This window comes from Kickxella alabastrina (assembly GCF_025024165.1).
Source record: "Kickxella alabastrina strain RSA 675 chromosome Unknown BX661scaffold_7, whole genome shotgun sequence".
NCBI classification, from domain to species: domain Eukaryota; kingdom Fungi; phylum Kickxellomycota; class Kickxellomycetes; order Kickxellales; family Kickxellaceae; genus Kickxella; species Kickxella alabastrina.
Genome location: NW_026251478.1, coordinates 729712 through 748306, shown reverse-complemented (window position 1 = coordinate 748306; position 18595 = coordinate 729712). Strand labels below are relative to the sequence as shown.

The following is an 18595-nucleotide window of genomic DNA, read 5'->3' as shown; positions in this document are numbered from 1 at the left end:
ACAGCCTGGCTTTCTGACCAAAAATAAAATGATTTACTGACTTTAAACGTCAAATATATTTTGTTTATTTGAACAACCGAGCAAGCGAAATTCCGAGCCCATAGAAAAATGTAAGGTTGTATCACTCGGTCTTTTTGCTGTCCTTCGATTTCCGAACAACATGTATGGGCAGCATTGATAATCTGCTTCAGCCAGATAAATTAAGCACCGTCAGGTAATCCCAAGCACTGCAAAGTAAACTGCAAACGGATAATACACATTGCCGATTTCGCCGCGATAAACTGCAACCGCCAACCAAACGACTGGTACATCTCATACCCAATGCGAATCCCAACGTAGGTAATTAAAAACAGTACAAAGTTGGCCTTGTACACCAGCGAATCCGAGAGCCTGGCTGACTTCATAATATGGCGAATATTGAGAAACACGGAGCTCACTCAGGAAGCAAAAACGGAATCGCATAAAACTGCAGCTGCCGCGATGTCAACACCAAAATGCCAAAGACACCCAAAAAGGCATGGATCAAGTATGTGAACCCGTAGCTCCTCAGGTTGTCAGGCAAATAAACATGTCCCAGATATAGTAGCCCAACACCCACGGCAAGAATGCTCGAAATGCGTGTCGTACCCGTCCATCCGATTTCATTAAGCCCGGGCTGTTAAAGTGGGAAATGATCAGCCAGCTGTCAAAAATCGTGTGTGGGAGGCTGATAAACCCAATGTCCACGATTGCTTCTCGCTTTTTGTCATGCGCCCGTACACTTTGGGCAGCAGCAACATGGACAGTACTGGGACGACTTGTAGTACACTACTGTACAATCAGCGCTACGGCCGTCACTCGCCAGTAGTTACCAATGCCCGACAGGTGCATTGGGTCAAAAACGGAGTGGACCCATTCATCTGCATAGTCCAGATATAAGTTGGCGCTGGCCAATGTATCGGCAACATGATAAAAATGAGTATTGGGGGTTGTAAAATGAAGGAGTATGAAAAATGCAATACTTAATAATGAGAAAGTGAAGAAAAAAAAGGAAAAAGGAAAATGCTAGCCAATGTGCTGCTGTTGCCTGTTGTTATTGTTGTTGCCGTCGCTGTTGCTGCTGCTGTTGCCGCTGCTGCTGTTTCTGATATTGCGGGCCATGTTTTCCGTTTTGGTTCTATTCTTAAAATGCCATTGTTTTATTATACTTCAAAATTCATCACTCCAAACTAAGCCACAGAAAAAATTTGTTACCCTCCCCGTTTTGGGTTCCTCAAAAAGTGTTGCCACATAACAATACAAATGCTGAAATAGTCGGAAATACCCTTGCATATAAATAATTACTGCCAAAATAATTTTGACTGTGTAGTGCATTCATGACTTGGTTATTATGTTTATAATACTAAAAAGAAACCCCTGGTAATAGGTTGTGACAGCAACAAAAGACAGCCCAGCCAATTAACCAGTTGTTAATTACTAGTGCATGTTCTATTTGTCTAGCAAATGCAATCCATATAATAAATAATATGACCACGCGATGCGCATTTGCAAACACCATTAGATAAAATTGAACATATGCCGGTATTCGTTGTCACATAATTTTGGCAGTCACCAATGCGCCACTAAAAACAACGCACAATCAGCGCAACACACCTTTTTCTCGTACCAGTGCCGGCCTCAATTTAAAATGCATGCTAGCCGACTGACTAACCCCCGTATAATTCTGTCCACCGCATGTATACACGTTATTTAAATACATTATTGTTGGTAATTGAAAGATTATTTCTATCACACTGACAGGCTTAAGAACAGCAGATCCCAAGTTGTATTCGTCAATTAGCGACAATAGCTGGCCTCACTAAGCTGAAGTTTTTCCATTTGACGCAGCAATAACCAATTGCCAGCAATAGTATCCGTACAAGCGATGCACGCGTTCCGAAGGATGTACGCCATCAAAAAAATACTTGGAACTGGGTCTGAGCACATATCGTTGCTGTCTAAAGCGCCCATTATCATTTCAAAAAGCGAAATGTGTCCATGCTTTTGATACACGCCTGAGTCACATCTGTTATGTTGAGGGCTGCAGATATTGCTGGCGAGTTGACTGTCAGGTCGACGAATTCGCCGAGATTGCCCATAGCAAGATATTTTATGCCAGAGGCATTTTGAGCCACTCGTTGACCTTGACAAATAGCTTGTTATTGTAGTGAGTGACTGCGGTTGCCGATATATTTTGAAAGTTCTCTTGCGTGATCATTGGTGTAAACTGGACGGCGGGCAGGTTGATCACAATTATGTTTTTAAATCCCAGCTCGCGCAGCTGCTCCAGCTGACCGATAAGTGTGCTTATAAGTGTATCGACAAAACTGGAAACTGGCAGCAAGCCGCTAGTAAGGTTGGGCAGCTCGGCAAAATAGTCGTTTGAGCCGAGCTCAATAACTGCTATATCCATGCTGCGGGTGGGCGACAACATATATAATGGACGGGTAAATTTGAAATAGTTTATCTGAGTCTGGATGCTAGGGATATTTATGTTCAACCTACCAAATAATGAAGTTTGGTTGTTGTCTGATGTACTGCCGCCAATGGCCTTGCTGTACAACTCGTAGCCCAGAAGCTTGGCCAAGTACTCGTTCCATACGGGTCCTGACGAAAAGCGACCCTCCCAATAGGGCCTTGGCGGAAAAACCCCCAATGTCAGTTGATGTAGCGTCCCCACATCAGATAGTGAGTCGCCAAAGACATGCAGCGTGGGAGTTCCTATACCACGAACAGCCGCCGACCGTGCGCTAGAATAAAACACGGCGGTATTGATTAATAAAAGAGTAATAAGTTCCATTGTATGTTGAAATATTCGTTAATAATTAGGATTAATAATAATGTGGATATAAATACAATACAATACAATACAATTAAAGGTGCACGTTCACTTTTTTATTTATGCTGTTCATTCCAAAAGCAACGTAATGCGTGACAGTGCATATTTACTTGCAATTTGCACAACTGAAACACAATAGAAAAATAAAACCAAGTTGTATCTGCTGACGCGCATTTTACTTTCTTTATAAAATCAATACATACATTTTATAAAGAGAAAAATAACGGACTCACTCATTGGCAAATATCTTTGTCGAATTTTGGCGTTTTCAAGCTCTGCTTCAACAGCTATAGATGGAAGCAATTTATTATTTATTTCCTATTAAAACTGGTTTATAAGTAAGTTGGGCGGACGCGGACTCTGGTTATAGTTAAGGTAATGGGCTTGAGCATTGTGCACCGGAGCAGATGCGTTGCTACTGGCAAATAATTCTCGGTAATGTCAGTGAAAACTTCAGCTTTATCTGTATCTGTTTTCTTTGCAGTTTCGGTTTCGGTGGATTGGTCTGGCTCAGACCTAGTTTTGATGTCAGTATTCACCTCAGTGCTAGTTTTGGTGTCCATATTTCTTGGAGAGCTGTTATGTCGTTGTCTTTATTGTCAGAAAGGCGTTGCAACCAAACTCGTTCATGTAAGCATACATAAAATCACTAAAATGCTCATACATCGCTTGGCTTCAAGAACGTCAACAATAATATACAGCATATCGTAATCGATCGTGTAAGGGAAAAAGATCAGGACCAAGAATGTGGACAAGATTTTCATAGTCTTCTCCGCTGACTCTGTAGTTGATTGCGTGAAGCCAGTTATTCGTGGTCAAGGGAAAATTTAGCCCATTATTCTCAATAATATCGTGTGTGCACGGGCTATTCCAGTCAATGATGGCTTTTACGGGGGAGTAGATGACAAGGCCAACAAGAGGAGTAAAGAGAAAGAAGAGCTGTGGCGCAAGTGGATGATAATATTTTTTGCCTGGCTAATGCGACTATCATTTCATTTTCAACGTGCATATATAAATTGGCCGAATTCAAAACAATGAATGCTTTTCAACAAAAACATACCAGTTTTTATATGTGCGGTTCTAAAAATGTATAGCGGAATAGACCGCACAAACGGGATTGGCTTGGGGTTTTCATCCCATTCAAGGAAGCCATTTCTTTACAACTTCTTGTGGATTAACAAAAAAGTTATCCTTTAATATATTGGACTGACAAGTGGCAGTTATTTACATTACATTTAAAGCTTAACTCAATTCGACACAAAGTGTGCAGACTCTGCAATAGTATTCAGCAATTTTTGTCAAGTCATGGTTATTATGCTGGAGATTAAAGGTATTGGTTTTTACTTTAGCTCATGTATGAGGACTAATATTTTTTTATGTCCTTGACACATCAGCTGCTGAACAGGTACATTATTGATGTCACCTAAACAACATAATACTGCAACACGTGCAGTTACTGAGAAAACATAAGCTCGCGCATGATGTCGTCGTCATGAGATGTTGCGTGCATCCTTGCTCTTGCAAATTCGGCAACCCGTGCATGATCAACACAGATCTAGAGTCAAATTATGCATTCCTGATAATGCGTGATTTTTACCTTCATTTGCGCAATTCCGCCTGTTCGTGGCTCACAAGCATTCGATAATATTTTTTGTGTGAGCTTTTCCCTTTGTCAAGCATTTCCATTTCCATTGTCATTAACAAACCACACATCAAAAACCACATTATTATTACATTATTTTTACTTATTAAACCGCAATGGACTATTTGAATTGCATAAACCACGACCACTTTTCGCCTGAATTCAGCGAGTCACTGAGCGACCTTCTTAGCCACGGCCACGTCCTATCGTGCATCGAGCGCGCAGTCAAGACCAACAGCTACTGCGAGCAAACAAAATACTGCTCAGTAGCATATGAAGTGCGTGTAAACACAGTCGAAGTCGACGGCCACTGGTACCACCGATGCCTGACCGAATCAAACCACCACAACTGGAACTGGCAAAAACAGCGCATATACAAAAACAACATATTCCCAAGCGCACCCATTGATTACGCCAGCGCCCAAGGGAAAAGCTCCCTAGGTCCAATCAAATATTTAGTGGCCCGGCGGATCCGCGCCATGTGGACATCAGACTGTTTAACCTGGCATATGTCGGCTGGGTTCCCAATGTGCGTGCAGAGTACTACAAGGAGATTGTGGCGCGGCAGAGGCTCGCGCAAATGGAGCTTCCTGCTGTGAGCGCTTATCTTGGGTGCGTTATTGAAAATGGGTTTATTATTGGTGTTGCTGTTGCTCGATACTGGTGTTCGCTCGAGCGAGCGTTGGGCGGGAACATCTCGTGCACTAATATGGACACTCGGGACCTTGTTGCCAGTATATCTACCATGCAAAAAGGGGGACTAATCAAGGCACCTGTGCTACCATCGTCAGTTGTGCTGGACAAATATGGCCGGCTGATTTTGGTCAGTGTGGAATGCATATTTTCAGCTGACTGGTGTGGCGGAACCAAGCCGTGGGCAGAAGCAATGGATTGCATCGATGATCATTTGGAAATGGCTAAGAGACACCCATTGGGGCTTGTATTTGCACGTATTTGTGCCACAGTGCGGACATTGGGACAAGCCAAGCTGCCGACAAGTATGCGGCCAAACACTTTGACCAGGGGCCGCAGAATGTGGGACCAGCGTCAGCAAGTGCAGATTTTGCTAACAAGCTGCAACAGACATGTTTGCAAGCACAGCGCCTTAAAAAACTCAATTCACTCGACGCGGCCGCAGAATACGCATACCCTGTGGGTTTCTGAAAGCCATTGTAGTGTTTATAATAAAACAAATATATAAGAACTAAAATAATAAGGGGTTTTTACTTTTAAAACCTCGTCCAAGTAGTTTAATAAAATAATTCAGTTATCGAAATTAGCGATAGCTTCAATAATTTATTTGTTTATTATGCAAACATTTAATAAACAACCAAATAAGGGACATCAAAAACCAGCCGATTACAAGTAAAAGTTGCCACATAATATAGAAATATTTTGTCCTCATGGCTGAAGTTTCTTAGTATATTTCAAAAACAAACTATAACAAGCGCGCGGTACATTCTATGCTGTACATTATAAACAAATAATAGTGAATGGATAACAGCAAAACAGATGCTATTTTCGATGCACTTAAAATTGCATTTATTTCCGCCCTCATCTGTGGTGCCCAACACACATTCAAGCCAGTATCTTTCCTTTCAAGAATAAAGATTACCTCATGGCCGATATACACATTCCTGTTATTTCTGGCGGACATCAAGGAACACCATGATGTTTACAGCGCTGCCCACACAGCGCTGCCCCTTTTTTCAATTCCTTAAGTAATTTTTGAGATTTCAAATATATTAATTTAGACCCACATTTTTATAGAGCACGACATCTTCAACATCCCGTAAAAACAAGTTTAATTGTAAACTACCTAGCTTTGCAATTGATGTAGTTGGGTCAGGCGTAGGCTGAAGTTCTGAATTTTAAAAATTTATTTGTGTGCGCCTACGGGCCTCAGCCTGGGTCACCAGCCGGGGTCGCGAGCTCTCTGTGAGGTTTTCAACAAATGTTATATAAAATGTGGTGAATAAATATATTTAATTGTAGATATAAACTACAAAAAATAATATAAAATAACCTTAAACTTAATATGCATTACTTATAAAGTTGTATAGGTGTTGGAATATTGAACGTTCTATGACGTGTAGATAAACTATAATGCTATAAAGTATATTTAATAATAAGTGCTATGTACTACAAAAGGTAAAGAGAAGAGAGCATATTGCTCTGGTAGCTGTGTGACATTGTTTGTGTGGCTAAACAGCCAAGACTGGTTAATCAGTTGATCGCCATCAACCAATAATAGGTGCCAAAAAAACTTATAAATGGTCTTTGCGTAATTAATAGCATATTGTTTAACATTTTAGTAAATGTTATTATTTCTTACGAGTAATGTTCAAAATTATATGTTTTACATTTGTTTCATCGGACAAAGCAGAATGAAATCCAATAGTACGTTCATCTAATTTATCTTCAGTTTTTTTAATATATTATTTTTTTTATTAACTCCTATATATTTGTTGAATTCAATCTCTTTAATTTCACCGAGCTTTATACTAGATTTATTTGTCAACCATTCACTTGGTTAATCGGTTTAGAGTTTAAAGTAATCCAATCTGTGGTTTCACTATTACCCATTTAACTAAAATTTCAATTTTATCAGATAATTTGTACTGTTGAGATACCCAACTATTAGGACTAGTTTTTGCTATTTGATACCAGAACATTATCTTTCCTGAAGTGGGAGAATTTTTATCTGGATTAAATAGTGACATGATAAATTGGCAGTAAGTTAAATTTACAGTGTATTGAAATGTTAAAGTTATTGCTGTTAATTTGTAAAAGTTGCTGTTAAGATAGTAATTGCTGCCGTTGCTGCTGCTGCTGATAATGATATTGATAAATAAAACAAAATGCAGAGAAATACCCAACCTTTTATATAGAAACAGGGGCATCATGTCAATGTGTCCACGGAGTGAGCTTAAGCAAGGTAGTTGATACATATTGTTTGAGTACTATTTTTCTACTAATAGTAAATAAAGCATACATTTACTACCCCCTACCTTTTTTACATAAAACCAACCCAAAGCAAACCAATTTATTCCCAGTCCAATCGAATAGAAAACAAATTTGGCTCTTTCTAAATGTCACTTGATATGGGCTTTTCAAGTCAGCCATGTGGTCTCTGGTGTGCCAAGAGTTGACAATTAGTAGATATTTTGGCTACATGTTGGAAATTTGATAAAAAATGGAGGCGTAAAATTATAAACAAACTAAAAAGTTTTAAATTGGGTGTTGTCGGAATGAAAATTGTAAAAAATGTGAATCATTTATTTAAAATAATCATTTAAAACAGTGTTATTTCTTGGCAAATTCTTTTAAAATTTCTTTAATTGTTTACTCATTCCAAACCAAACAAATAATGTGAACAAATGACCATTAATTCACTGGACTCCCCTCCTTCCCTACTCCTTTTTTCTTTTTTTCCTTTTCCCTTTCCCTTCCCTTTCCCTTCCCCTTTCCCTTTCCTTCCTTTCCCCGTGAAATAATTATCACATGTCAAAGCAGCAATGTGATTTTGTTTTATTGCTAAGAGATGATCTATTCCTCATTTTTTACAAATACAAATAATTTGTGATAGAAAATAGAGTGGTTGGGAGAATTTACAGTTAAAATATTATTGCGTGACAACAGCGTTAACTGCAATCATTGGGTTAGCTAAAGAGCTGACTTGGAATTAACATTTTATATATATTATTGCTTATGTCGATAAAGCACTTTTACAGTAGAGGATGAAAATAAAAATTATGAGGACGGGGATGAGAATAATAAGCCGACACGTAAAAAAACATTTAAATTAAATTAAATTGAGTGCTGATGATTCTTTTTCACTGTAATATATTATCATTTATTCTTAATTTTAAAAGGCCGCTCACAAAATATAAACAATGCGGCGAAGAATTACCATCCACAGGTGTGTATTGTCATAATAAGCGCATTGATGTGGTTAGTTACTTTTCAATAGCACAATAAGGTTATTGAGCTATTGAGCTATTGTGCCAGCGCTGTATGTATTGGCTATGTTTCAGTTCAACAAAATCATACATCAACGCCAGTACTTGTAATTCCAACAGATCAACTGTGAGCAATACCATTAGTGTTTGCCAATTGATATATAATAAGATAAATATGCTGGTATTCGATTTACAGTTACCATTTTTTGCACATTACTTATTTTAAATATATTTTAATTATTGGCCCATTTAATCTAGTTTCACATCGCTTGACAAAACAGTACGCAAAATAAACTTGAACACCACAGCAGTTGTCTTCAAAATCATGGCAAAAGTACATTCAAACCCAAACCCGGCCCAAGATTCTAGTGATCCTGCTGACCTGACGTACATTCCATTAACCAAATCCGCGACAAGATAAAGACAATGCGTTTTATATATCAAGGGTGCAATGGTTGGTTCTATGCCTGGCATTAAAAAACAATTCACCACAACAGCTGCGTTCAAACTCTGTTAGCTAATTTTTAATATATTCTGCAATACTATACTGCTGGGTTTTGTGGCAAAATACCTAATATAACAGTATAAAAATCAAAAGGTGATTTATTAGTAAGGATAACTTTGCCGGACTTGGCGGCTGTTCCCTTTTAAAAGATATTATAAAGCTATTGAAAATGTACATTTATTTGCGTTACTATGAAGAAAACGCCCTCTTGGCATTTATTTATTCCTTTCGGCATAAACATAGTTTGTGACAACAGTTGCAGCTGGGAAGACAATTCGTATTGTATCAATACCGAATGCTGTCGCAACCCATTGTGTCTTTGTAAGTGCGCGGCGTTCGCAATCGACCATGGACGTCGATCGTGAATGTGCCAGCCTCGTGCTCGTCGTCGCTTACATACATTTTACTGTTGTTGGCCGCTGGCCCCGTGATACAACAATACCAAATATAATTACAATTGACGTGCTCACTCGATTGCCCTGGAAATGGTTCAAAGATAGTCTGATAAAATACAAGCGTATAGTGTTAAAATACTCGACTCGGCTCATGCTTATTGGCGAATGTAGAGCCGAGTCAATATCTGCCAGCCGGAAATTCTGTTGCCAGAAAAAGAGTAAACTCATGCGAGCGCGTTCATATTCAATTCAGCTTTCGCTTCCACTTTAGGCATTTTGTACATTATTAATTTTTTCTTCCAGCCCACGGGCCTTCACACGCCTAATTTCCCTTCTAAAATACAACAAACAGACGAAATGGCGCGTCTGTCAGCCGAACAAGCGCTCTATCGGCTTAAAGAGAATGGCACATTTGATGCGCTGCGGCAAGAGCTCCAGCACGCGTTCAGCAACAGCACACGCGGACAGGAGTTTGTCAGCAAAGCGCGCGACATGCTGCAATGGACGAGCGACGAGCGCGGGTACACGCGCACCAGCGACAAAACACAGTACCTCGAGCGGCGGCTCCTTGAGCAGCTGGAGCAGCACGGCACTCTGGAGCGGCTCGGCACTGACGCGCGCACATTCTGGCTCACAGCCGAGCGGCACCCGCGGCTACAAGCCAAAATCAAGCAGGCCTTTGCCCAGCCCGAGCCGTCCTTGCCCATGCCACCAACGGTGGTCTCCAGGCCACTGGAGATCGACCCGCCACGGATCCCCTCGCAGGGCGCAGGCCAGCCGCCGCGGTCCCATAGTTTCTACCGGCGTGGCGACGCCGTAGCGGCATTTGTTGCCACCTGCGATCCGCTGTGCCACGACGCATCGTATATCTGCCTGCTGGCCGAGATTGCCGCGTGCGACGCCCAGCGAAACGCGTACACTGTGCGGGATGCAGACGCTGACGGTGCGTGGCAGAGCATGTGGGTGACGCACTGGGACCAGCTGATGACGCTCAAGCGGCCGTATGAGTACACGTACCGTGTGGGCGACCAGGTCTACGCGCTCTACCGCGACGACTCTGCTGCGCATACACAGGTGACAACTGAGTTTTTCCCTGCGCGTGTCGCCTGTGTCGGGCCGATTTCGCTTGCCGTGCGGTACGACTCAGGCGAGCTGGCACACGTCTACTACGATGAGGTGTTTGCTGCCGGCCGCGTGGGCTTTCTGCGGAGGAAAAGCGAGGAAAGGCGCCGGGCGGAGGGACCCGCTGGCGGCATGGTTGAGGTGCAGGCCAAGCTTGTGCCGTCGTTTACGGGGTTTTGGCCCAGAGAGCAGAGCCAGCGCTGGGAAAGCATGGTCGCAAGGTAAGGTACCGCCAGATGCCCCCGATGCTGATGCCTACGGAGCCGCTGCTGAGGCCTTGGCCGCCAAGGACCCGGAGCCGACCCAGAGCTCCGACATGGATTTGGCCAGCTCGCCGGACCCGGAGCCGGAGCACAAGCACATGAGTCACTGAGCATCCGACAGGCTCGAACACAAGGCCCAACCCAAGCTTGAATCAGAGCCCGCGTCAACTATTTCTGCCGCCGCTGTACCTCAGGATCTACCAAAGCTTGAGCCAACACGCAATAAGAGTGCGTCCTCGTGCCCACCACCACACCCAGCACCCGTACATGTACCTGTTCCTGTCCCTGTCCTGCACCTGTACCTGTATCTCTCCCTCTCCCTGCCTCTGTACCTGCACCTGTACCTTCCCCGCCCAAGCAGTCGTCCTCCGACGAAGAGGGCGAGATTGACGCCGGCGGCAATGGCGAGGAAGAAGAGGGCGAGTACAAGCTGACCCCGGCGCAGCCCGTCCGCCCACCACCCACACCCCCATTGGCCCCGACAGCGCCCATTCGCGTCACCCTGTGTCTGCGCGCGACCATTATCGGCCACTTCAGCGCTCACCTAGTCGGTCGCGGTACCGCGCGTCGTCGTATTGGGACCGGGGGGCTTCACCACGGCAACAGCTGCAACAGCAGAGGCCGGATGAGGGCATGTCGCGGCGGGAACATCGTGGTCGTGGGGCCATAGAGATGATGACTATCGGTATAACCGATCGCCGCAACAGCAGCAGCAGCCGCAGAGCAGGTTTAGGGAGAGACGCAGGGGGTCAAGGTCGAGGTCGAGGTCGAGGTCGCCGTCCAGGAGCAGACGCCCACCGCATCAGTCGTACGATTACCGCGGGCCACGTTGACCTTTACTAATAAATTCGAACTCGATCGCAATCACTACCAGACAAGGTGTCTTTTGGAATAGATTGATATCTATTGGGCTGATAATTTCGAATTAACTTTTGCCTAGAAGCATGTTTCCAGCTGAGACGAAATCCAAAACTATAATTTTTCCAGAATTTGGAAGAAGTGAAAAATTAGTACTAGGATGATATGGACCAGAATTATATTACCAGCAGACAAATATTGAACGGGACAAGATTTTGTATCCAGGGCTAACCAGAATAGTATTGAAAAGGGCACAAATCAACATATTCCAGAGAATAATTTGCTGTGGTAATACTAAATAATCTAGAGTGCGATAAATGAATATGGTGTTGAATGTATTACAAACAATTAAATACTTGAAAAGATTGACTGCAACGAAAATCTGCAAAGCATATCCCTAGTTTGTCAAATACCTAATTGACAGGCTGACCTATATAACCGTATTATTTGTAAAAGCATCAACGGGGTGATAATGCAAGTCTGAAAAAATGTTGTAGTATTCTATTCAATAGATACGCGCACTAGCTGAGGGCATTCAAATGCAACAGCTTTTTTATTTTGTAATTGAAGCTAATAGATTCTCGCCAAAGATCAGGAATTTGAGTTTAATTGTTTAAAAGACAAGAAAGCTGGCGTTTCCTTGTATTGGTTCCTCAATTACGGAGAATATAAACATTGAAGGTGATTTTGGTGAGCTTTCTTGAAATGTGTTTGCCAAAAAAAAGTTATGTCGTGATTAAATCACAAATATAGCCCCCAACTATCAATCGGCCACCCTCATGCTAGTGGGTATGCCTGACATTAAGCCCAAATAATATTTTTTTATCCAAAAAGCTAAAAAGTACTATCAATTAGAGGTCTACATTTTTTTAAATAGCCCAAATCTGTAATTGAATTTACCTTTTTTTTTACACAAAAGTGTTGTAATATAGGAATGTTCTATGAGCGTATAGATAAACTATAGTGATATAAAGTGTATTTAATAATAAGTGCTACGCACTATGAAAGATAAAGAGTAGAAAGCATATTGCTTTGGTCACTGTGTCTTATTGTTTGTGTGGCTAAACAGCCAAGACTGTTTAATCAGTTGATCGCCATCAACCAATAAAAAGTCTCCTATAAAACCAAGTTATCAGCACTTATGTTTTCCAATAATGTCCATCAACTCCATTCTGAACTCGTCACAATCCTTGAGCACCTTGAAGTCTTGCAATCCAAAAGTGGTAGTACCATACAAGCTCTCTATGTAAACCTGCTGCTGGATGCACTGGAAAGGATATGTGTATGGCCATTAAAGAGGCTGGTGAGCCAGAGTCTGATTCTGGCAGCAAGGACATTATCGAGAAAATGTACCCAGCAACTATTGAGAAGCATAATAACCACTTTGTTGCAGCAAAGAAAATTATTATTTGTATCAAGCTCTAGACTGAGTACCCATCTGGTTTAGAGACCTACCTCAGTTATCTCCAGATTTCAGGCATGCTCAAGACCAACGTCAAAAATGAGACACTCTCCTCTGAGTACAACTATGGAATCACCTTTGATGAATCAAGTAGTCAAGCCACAGGAATGGTTGCCTACAGAATCAAGTGGATCCTTGCTATATCTAAAAAATTCATGAGCCTAGGTTAGCAAATAGACCTGGGGGTTGCAGTGGATGGCCTCACTGTGCTCAGTCCCATGCAGCTCTCCATTCAAGGTAAGTACTATGCTGCCATCAAAGAATACGCCAGGAAGAAGGACAGCACTTATAAACCATCCATGACCATGGGTCTGTCACCATGCCCAACAGCACTGGCAGTCTCGACAGAGAGAAACACACCATATATACTGCGTGTGCAACTCAGGGCAGATGTGACATCAATTGCAACGATGTCACGTGATGCTCGCGATTGTATTTTACTACTTTAGGTTTTCGATTGATAAGGTGAGCATCTTTGACTCCCTTATAGTGGATTATTAATAGAATAGATTTTATTAGATTTTATTAGATTCTATTTCTATCACAGATGTTTATCCTCATCTGAAAATCATTTTATTTAAGCAATCTATTTGCTTTTAATTTGTGAATGCTCTCTTATTATGGCATTTAAGTGAATAAAAACAATGGCATTTATAAGGTATATATAGTGGCGACGCTTTTCGGATTTTAAATGATTTATGTAAGGACTAGGTACTTGATTGTTATTAAAATTATGTTTTGGGGAAGCAAATAAAGAGTAACAAAATCACTTTTGGATCGATCATTTAAAAAAAGAATTTATGTTGCAAAACATTTGTGCTCACTTATTTTTTCCGCAGCAACGCTTGCCACCATCCATTTGCCTATCATTATATAAAATATCTTCATCTCTCTTTTCTTCTCTTCTTCTTATTTTTCTATATTCCAACTTTTTAAATACCTTTAAGCCATTTAGTGAAACTGCTCAATCTCCACCACTTTTTATCTTATATTTTATCCTTTTGTTGCCGACTGTTTTTCTTACTAAAATGGACAACTTCCACTTGCCCAACGACATCGTATTGATGATCCTGAACTGTGTAGTCGCCAAGCCTGCCACAAAGCACCTGCCACGTGAATTTGCAGTACTGGCAGGCGTGTGCCAGCAGTGGAGAAGGCTGGCGGTGCCGGTTATCTGCTCGAGCGCAGAAATTCGCTACATTTTTGTTCCAATCAGAAACGCAACAAGTTGAGTTGGGATCCAATCGTAGGATCAGACATCCCTGGGATTGTAATGTTTGGTGGTCAGAGCCATGTCAAGTCTGTATTTTTTGAAGTCAATACTCGCGAAAGCCCTTTGAAATTGCTGGGAGCTTTGGTTCGCGACCTACAGCATACCGGCGTTGCGTGGACAGGCGTTAAAGCCCTGCACTTCAGGTTTTGCAAACATTCAGTGGCCATTCGCGGCTATGTACCCATTGTTTTTAATAAAAATGCGAGCGACGACATTTTGAAGCTTGCTGCGGATCTGGTCGACAGGTTTCCAAATGTCCTTGAGCTTCATACTGAAAGCCTCAATTCCAATGTCGCTATTAGTGCATTAGTCAGACACCTTGTCGATAAGTTTGCAGTAACTGTGACAAGCCTCAACCATAATCTTTTCTATCCGATTTCTGTGCCTGCGTTTTCAGACACACTCGCCCATCTTTCTCTTATAATGAGCCCCTGGACCGTGGGAAGCCTCCCAAGGGTAAACGCCGATGCGCTCAAAACTCTGAAGTTACGCAGTTGGCTTGCTGATTATTCATGGACCAGTTTTGCCAACGGCCAAACCTCTGGCAGCACCAGCTTTGCTCAACTGAAAAAGCTGAGTATTGGCTTTCTTGTTAATTCTCAGCATACAGAAACGGACAATGGGGGTTCTGAGCTCGGCCATAGTTTCCAGATGAGCTTTCCTGCTCTTGAGTACCTGCGCCTTGATAATTGGACCTCTGATATTAAGGAAATCAGCACTGCTCTGTTTCCCGCGTACATTCCCAATATTCACGTTTCGGGATCAATTCAAGCGATCAAATCGTTTTTCTGGCACAAATTCAGTGGATTTGGCAACTTCAAGATTGGCATAGAATGTTGTGATGCGACGGACATTGATACCTTTTACGAGACGACCAACATATTTTTCAACCTCCTGCGCATTGATGGCCAAGCAGCGTTGGATCTTGTTTTTGATTGTTATGAGCTTGACCCAAACAGGATCAATTGGACCAATCTTACTTTCTTAACCATTTCAGTTATATTAATTTGAGACATTTCAGCGCTTCTTCCTCGCCTAGCCTCACTAACTAACCTGGGGCTTGTGATTTAGTATACTCCGAGTACACATATAATCCGATGCTCTTGATCAGTCTACGCCCTTCGATCTCGCCAGTTTATCCACTGCAGCGCCACTATCCACTTCGGTGAAAAGTATCAAACTTACGTATAATGGAGGTGATTATATTTGTGGATCAATGGAAGACGGAGTCGTGCAACTCATTTTGCGCGTGCCTTCCTTGATCTTTTTGTTTATACAGCCCAACTTTGATCCAAGATTTATATTCTTAAAGGAAAAGTATGGTACCGAGTATCCCATTTGGGCGACATCGATTTTTTTGATGTATCACAGGATTACTGAGTTTCATTTAGCAGGTTTGGCGTTATTTAAATAATTTTATACATTGTCTTTCATTTAAAATTATGCATGGCTGTGGATACAAAATAAAATCTAAGTAGTTTAACTTGTGGCAACAAAGTCAAAAAAACAATTATTACACTAATAACACATGGTATTATGAATAAAACAAAAAAACAATAATACATTCTAACTAAAGTAAATGAATAAGACCAAATGTCTACTGTGGCATCTTGGTCATCATGGGCTCTGTTTAGGGCAAAGAATATGGAGAGAAACATTAGCATATTAAATATATTTCAATTAATTACAATTGGCTACTTGAAGCATTTGCTTAATTCTGACCAACACCAATGGCCAAATACCAGACAGCTGGATATGCATGCGAAGTTTTCTCGATTTTATGACAAAGACAACATAAATCCCAATTGACCACGGCAAATAATACAAAGTCGCACTTATTAAATATCGTATCCACAGCATGAATAGACTAAAATTGTGCGAGCAAAAATCTGATATGGAGGTTATATTTTACAATGCGTTGACTAATGCATATGCCGGCCAGCTAATGCGTATAAAAAGTTTTTTTGCGGAGAATGTCCCAATTGCGTGCACATATATTTTCTTTGCTCATCCCCGCAAAATAAAATGCAACCGAACGCAACTAACCATTGCCTCTCCATCCTTGCAGTTACCAGATGGGCTCGATTAATACGTGCTTCGGTCTTTATTCAAAAGCCAAATATTTTAATTGCATATAAACCCACCTGCGCTCTCTTTTTCCTCTCTTTAAAGCAGCAATGATTGATTCTCATAGCGTTTATTCTATAAATGCAGCCTGTTCAAGTGTGGCTTTAAAAAGGCCTATAAATGGCATTTGCGCTTATTTTTATTATTTTATTTTCTGCCAGTTTACCTTTTTTAAATTTTTTGCAAACTAATTGTTTCAACAATGGCTTTCGCCTTTTTACTTTGCCTTTCTGTCCTGCTTGTGTCTGTGGTGTCGCATGAGGACAGTCCAGTCGCCAAATTCAGACCGGTCTTTCGAACCGAACCCAAGTTTAACATCTACAGCACGCTGCCAGACAGAGATGTGGTCACTGTGCAGCTGAGCCTCAAGGAAAAAACAAAAATTGCCATCGATTATCTGACCCACAACCACCACATCCCTGAATTTAACATCCGCATCACCAACGCATACACGGACAAGACATCGGGGGTTACTCATGTGTACGCCTGCCAGCAACACGGCACCATATCGGTCGCCAATGGCGTCGCCAACATCAACATCAATGCCCAGGGCCAGGTGATCTCCTCAGCCATTCGTTTGCGCCTGCCGAGGCACTGCCGCAGAATAATATCTGGGCGGATAACAGCTCGCTGAGCACGCGAGCCAGCGACACAGCGTCGCTGAAGGCCGCGCTGGATCTGCTAGTTACCCACACCAGATCGCAAATTGATTCGCTGACCCTACGCCAAATCGAGGCTGCAGCGTCCGGCTTTGGATACTCCATTGGCGATTCATGCACGGCTACAAAGGCGCTGATCCACAGGGGCGATGGAAAGGTGGTTCCTGTCTGGCACATCACTCTACGCCAGCCCAGCCATTGGTGGAGCGCTCATGTTGGTGTCAAAGAAAATAGAATCGAGTCACTCAATGACTGGGGCAATGGCTTGGATGAGAGCTACCGCGTGTTTCCTAGGTCCATGCTGTCGCCCCTTGATGGGCAGCCGCAGATTGTGCTTAATCCCGCTGACCCGCGTGGCAGCCCGCATGGCTGGGTCACGGCAAACACTACAGTGGGAAACAACGTGTGGGCGCAGTCCAACCCATCGGGCCACAACGAGTACATCCAAAACTACCGCCCGCTGGCTAGAGTATTGGATAGCCCGCGGGCCGCAGTCTTCGATTTCCCGCTGGATCTCTCGCAACAGCCCACCGCATACATGGACTTTGTCATCACGCAGCTGTTTTACACAATCAACATCATGCACGATCTGACCTTCATCTACGGCTTTGACGAGGCGGCGGGCAACTTCCAGGACATCAACTACTCTGGGCTTGGCGCTGCCAATGACTCCATTATTGCATACGCACAGGACGGCCGATCCATCAACAACGCTCTTTTCTTCACTCCACCAGACGGCCAAAAAGGCGTCATGTGCATGTTTATCTGGAACACCAACACGCCAAACCGCGACTCCAGCCTGGACCAGGACATTGTCGCGCACGAGTTCACCCACGGTGTGTCCAACCGCCTAACGGGCGGCGCTGCCAATGTTGACTGCCTCAACGGGGCGAGCCCGGCGGCATGGGCGAGGGCTGGAGCGACACTGTGGCAAACATCCTGCGCATCACGCCCGCCCACACACGCGCCTTGGGTTGGCCATGGGCGAGTACTCGTACGGCAAGGGCATCCGCAAGTACCCATACGCAACTAACATACCATCAACCCGTTGACATACAGGATGCTCGACGAACCGCAGTTCAAGGGCGTACACGGCATTGGCGAAATCTGGGCCGTGACTCTCTACGATATCCTGTGGAACCTGATGGACATTATGGGCATTTCACCGGATATTTTCTCGCACGACCTGACAAAGGGCAATTGCGCTGGGCTGCAGATAATTCTGGATGCAATGAAGCTGCAGCCGTGCAACCCAAGCTTCCTCCAGGCGCGCGATGCTCTGCTGCAGGCGGAGCAAAATTTCTCGGCGGGAAAAAACAGGTGCGCATTGTGGCGTGGATTTGCTAAGCGCGGAATGGGTCCGAACGCTGCCTTTGACGGCCAGCGACACATTGAGGACTTTTCACCACCGGATGATTGCAAGACAATATAATGGCTTATAGTGAAGTTGCAATTAAATGTAATGAAAAC

General features: G+C 42.9%; 6 protein-coding genes across 6 annotated transcripts; 3 read left to right on the top strand and 3 right to left on the bottom strand.

Moving 5' to 3' along the window:
• Window positions 1-30: 30 nt before the first annotated feature.
• On the bottom strand, window positions 31-924 carry BX661DRAFT_180561 (uncharacterized protein; the record flags this gene model as incomplete). The annotated part of the gene is made up of 4 exons (XM_051535501.1): window positions 31-390; window positions 438-545; window positions 569-682; window positions 812-924. Coding segments are annotated over 4 exons (525 nt in total), but the record flags the coding sequence as incomplete, so codon positions are not given.
• A 120-nt stretch (window positions 925-1044) lies between these two features.
• BX661DRAFT_197586 (uncharacterized protein) lies at window positions 1045-2818 on the bottom strand (the record flags this gene model as incomplete). Its single annotated transcript, XM_051538147.1, has 3 exons — window positions 1045-1123; window positions 2154-2421; window positions 2557-2818. The coding sequence occupies 3 exons, from the start codon at window positions 2816-2818 to the stop codon at window positions 1045-1047; spliced, it is 609 nt and encodes a 202-aa protein (XP_051392893.1).
• Window positions 2819-4541: 1723 nt separating this feature from the next.
• Window positions 4542-5850, top strand: BX661DRAFT_180556 (uncharacterized protein). Its single transcript, XM_051535500.1, is given in 2 exon segments — window positions 4542-4980; window positions 4992-5850. 2 exon segments carry the CDS (start codon window positions 4616-4618, stop codon window positions 5698-5700), a joined length of 1074 nt encoding a protein of 357 aa, XP_051392892.1. The 5' UTR covers window positions 4542-4615; the 3' UTR covers window positions 5701-5850.
• An 814-nt stretch (window positions 5851-6664) lies between these two features.
• Window positions 6665-7447, bottom strand: BX661DRAFT_180555 (uncharacterized protein). Its single transcript, XM_051535499.1, has 3 exons — window positions 7082-7447; window positions 6993-6996; window positions 6665-6918 (listed from the first exon to the last, which is right to left on the bottom strand). Exons 1-3 carry the CDS (start codon window positions 7403-7405, stop codon window positions 6824-6826), a joined length of 423 nt encoding a protein of 140 aa, XP_051392891.1. The 5' UTR covers window positions 7406-7447; the 3' UTR covers window positions 6665-6823.
• A 6647-nt stretch (window positions 7448-14094) lies between these two features.
• Window positions 14095-15350, top strand: BX661DRAFT_170230 (uncharacterized protein; the record flags this gene model as incomplete). Its single annotated transcript, XM_051533595.1, has 2 exons — window positions 14095-14190; window positions 14283-15350. 2 exons carry the CDS (start codon window positions 14095-14097, stop codon window positions 15348-15350), a joined length of 1164 nt encoding a protein of 387 aa, XP_051392890.1.
• Window positions 15351-17150: 1800 nt separating this feature from the next.
• On the top strand, window positions 17151-18557 carry BX661DRAFT_220124 (Fungalysin metallopeptidase-domain-containing protein; the record flags this gene model as incomplete). The annotated part of the gene is made up of 2 exons (XM_051538824.1): window positions 17151-18119; window positions 18204-18557. Coding segments are annotated over 2 exons (1323 nt in total), but the record flags the coding sequence as incomplete, so codon positions are not given.
• Between the last annotated feature and the right edge of the window lie 38 nt (window positions 18558-18595).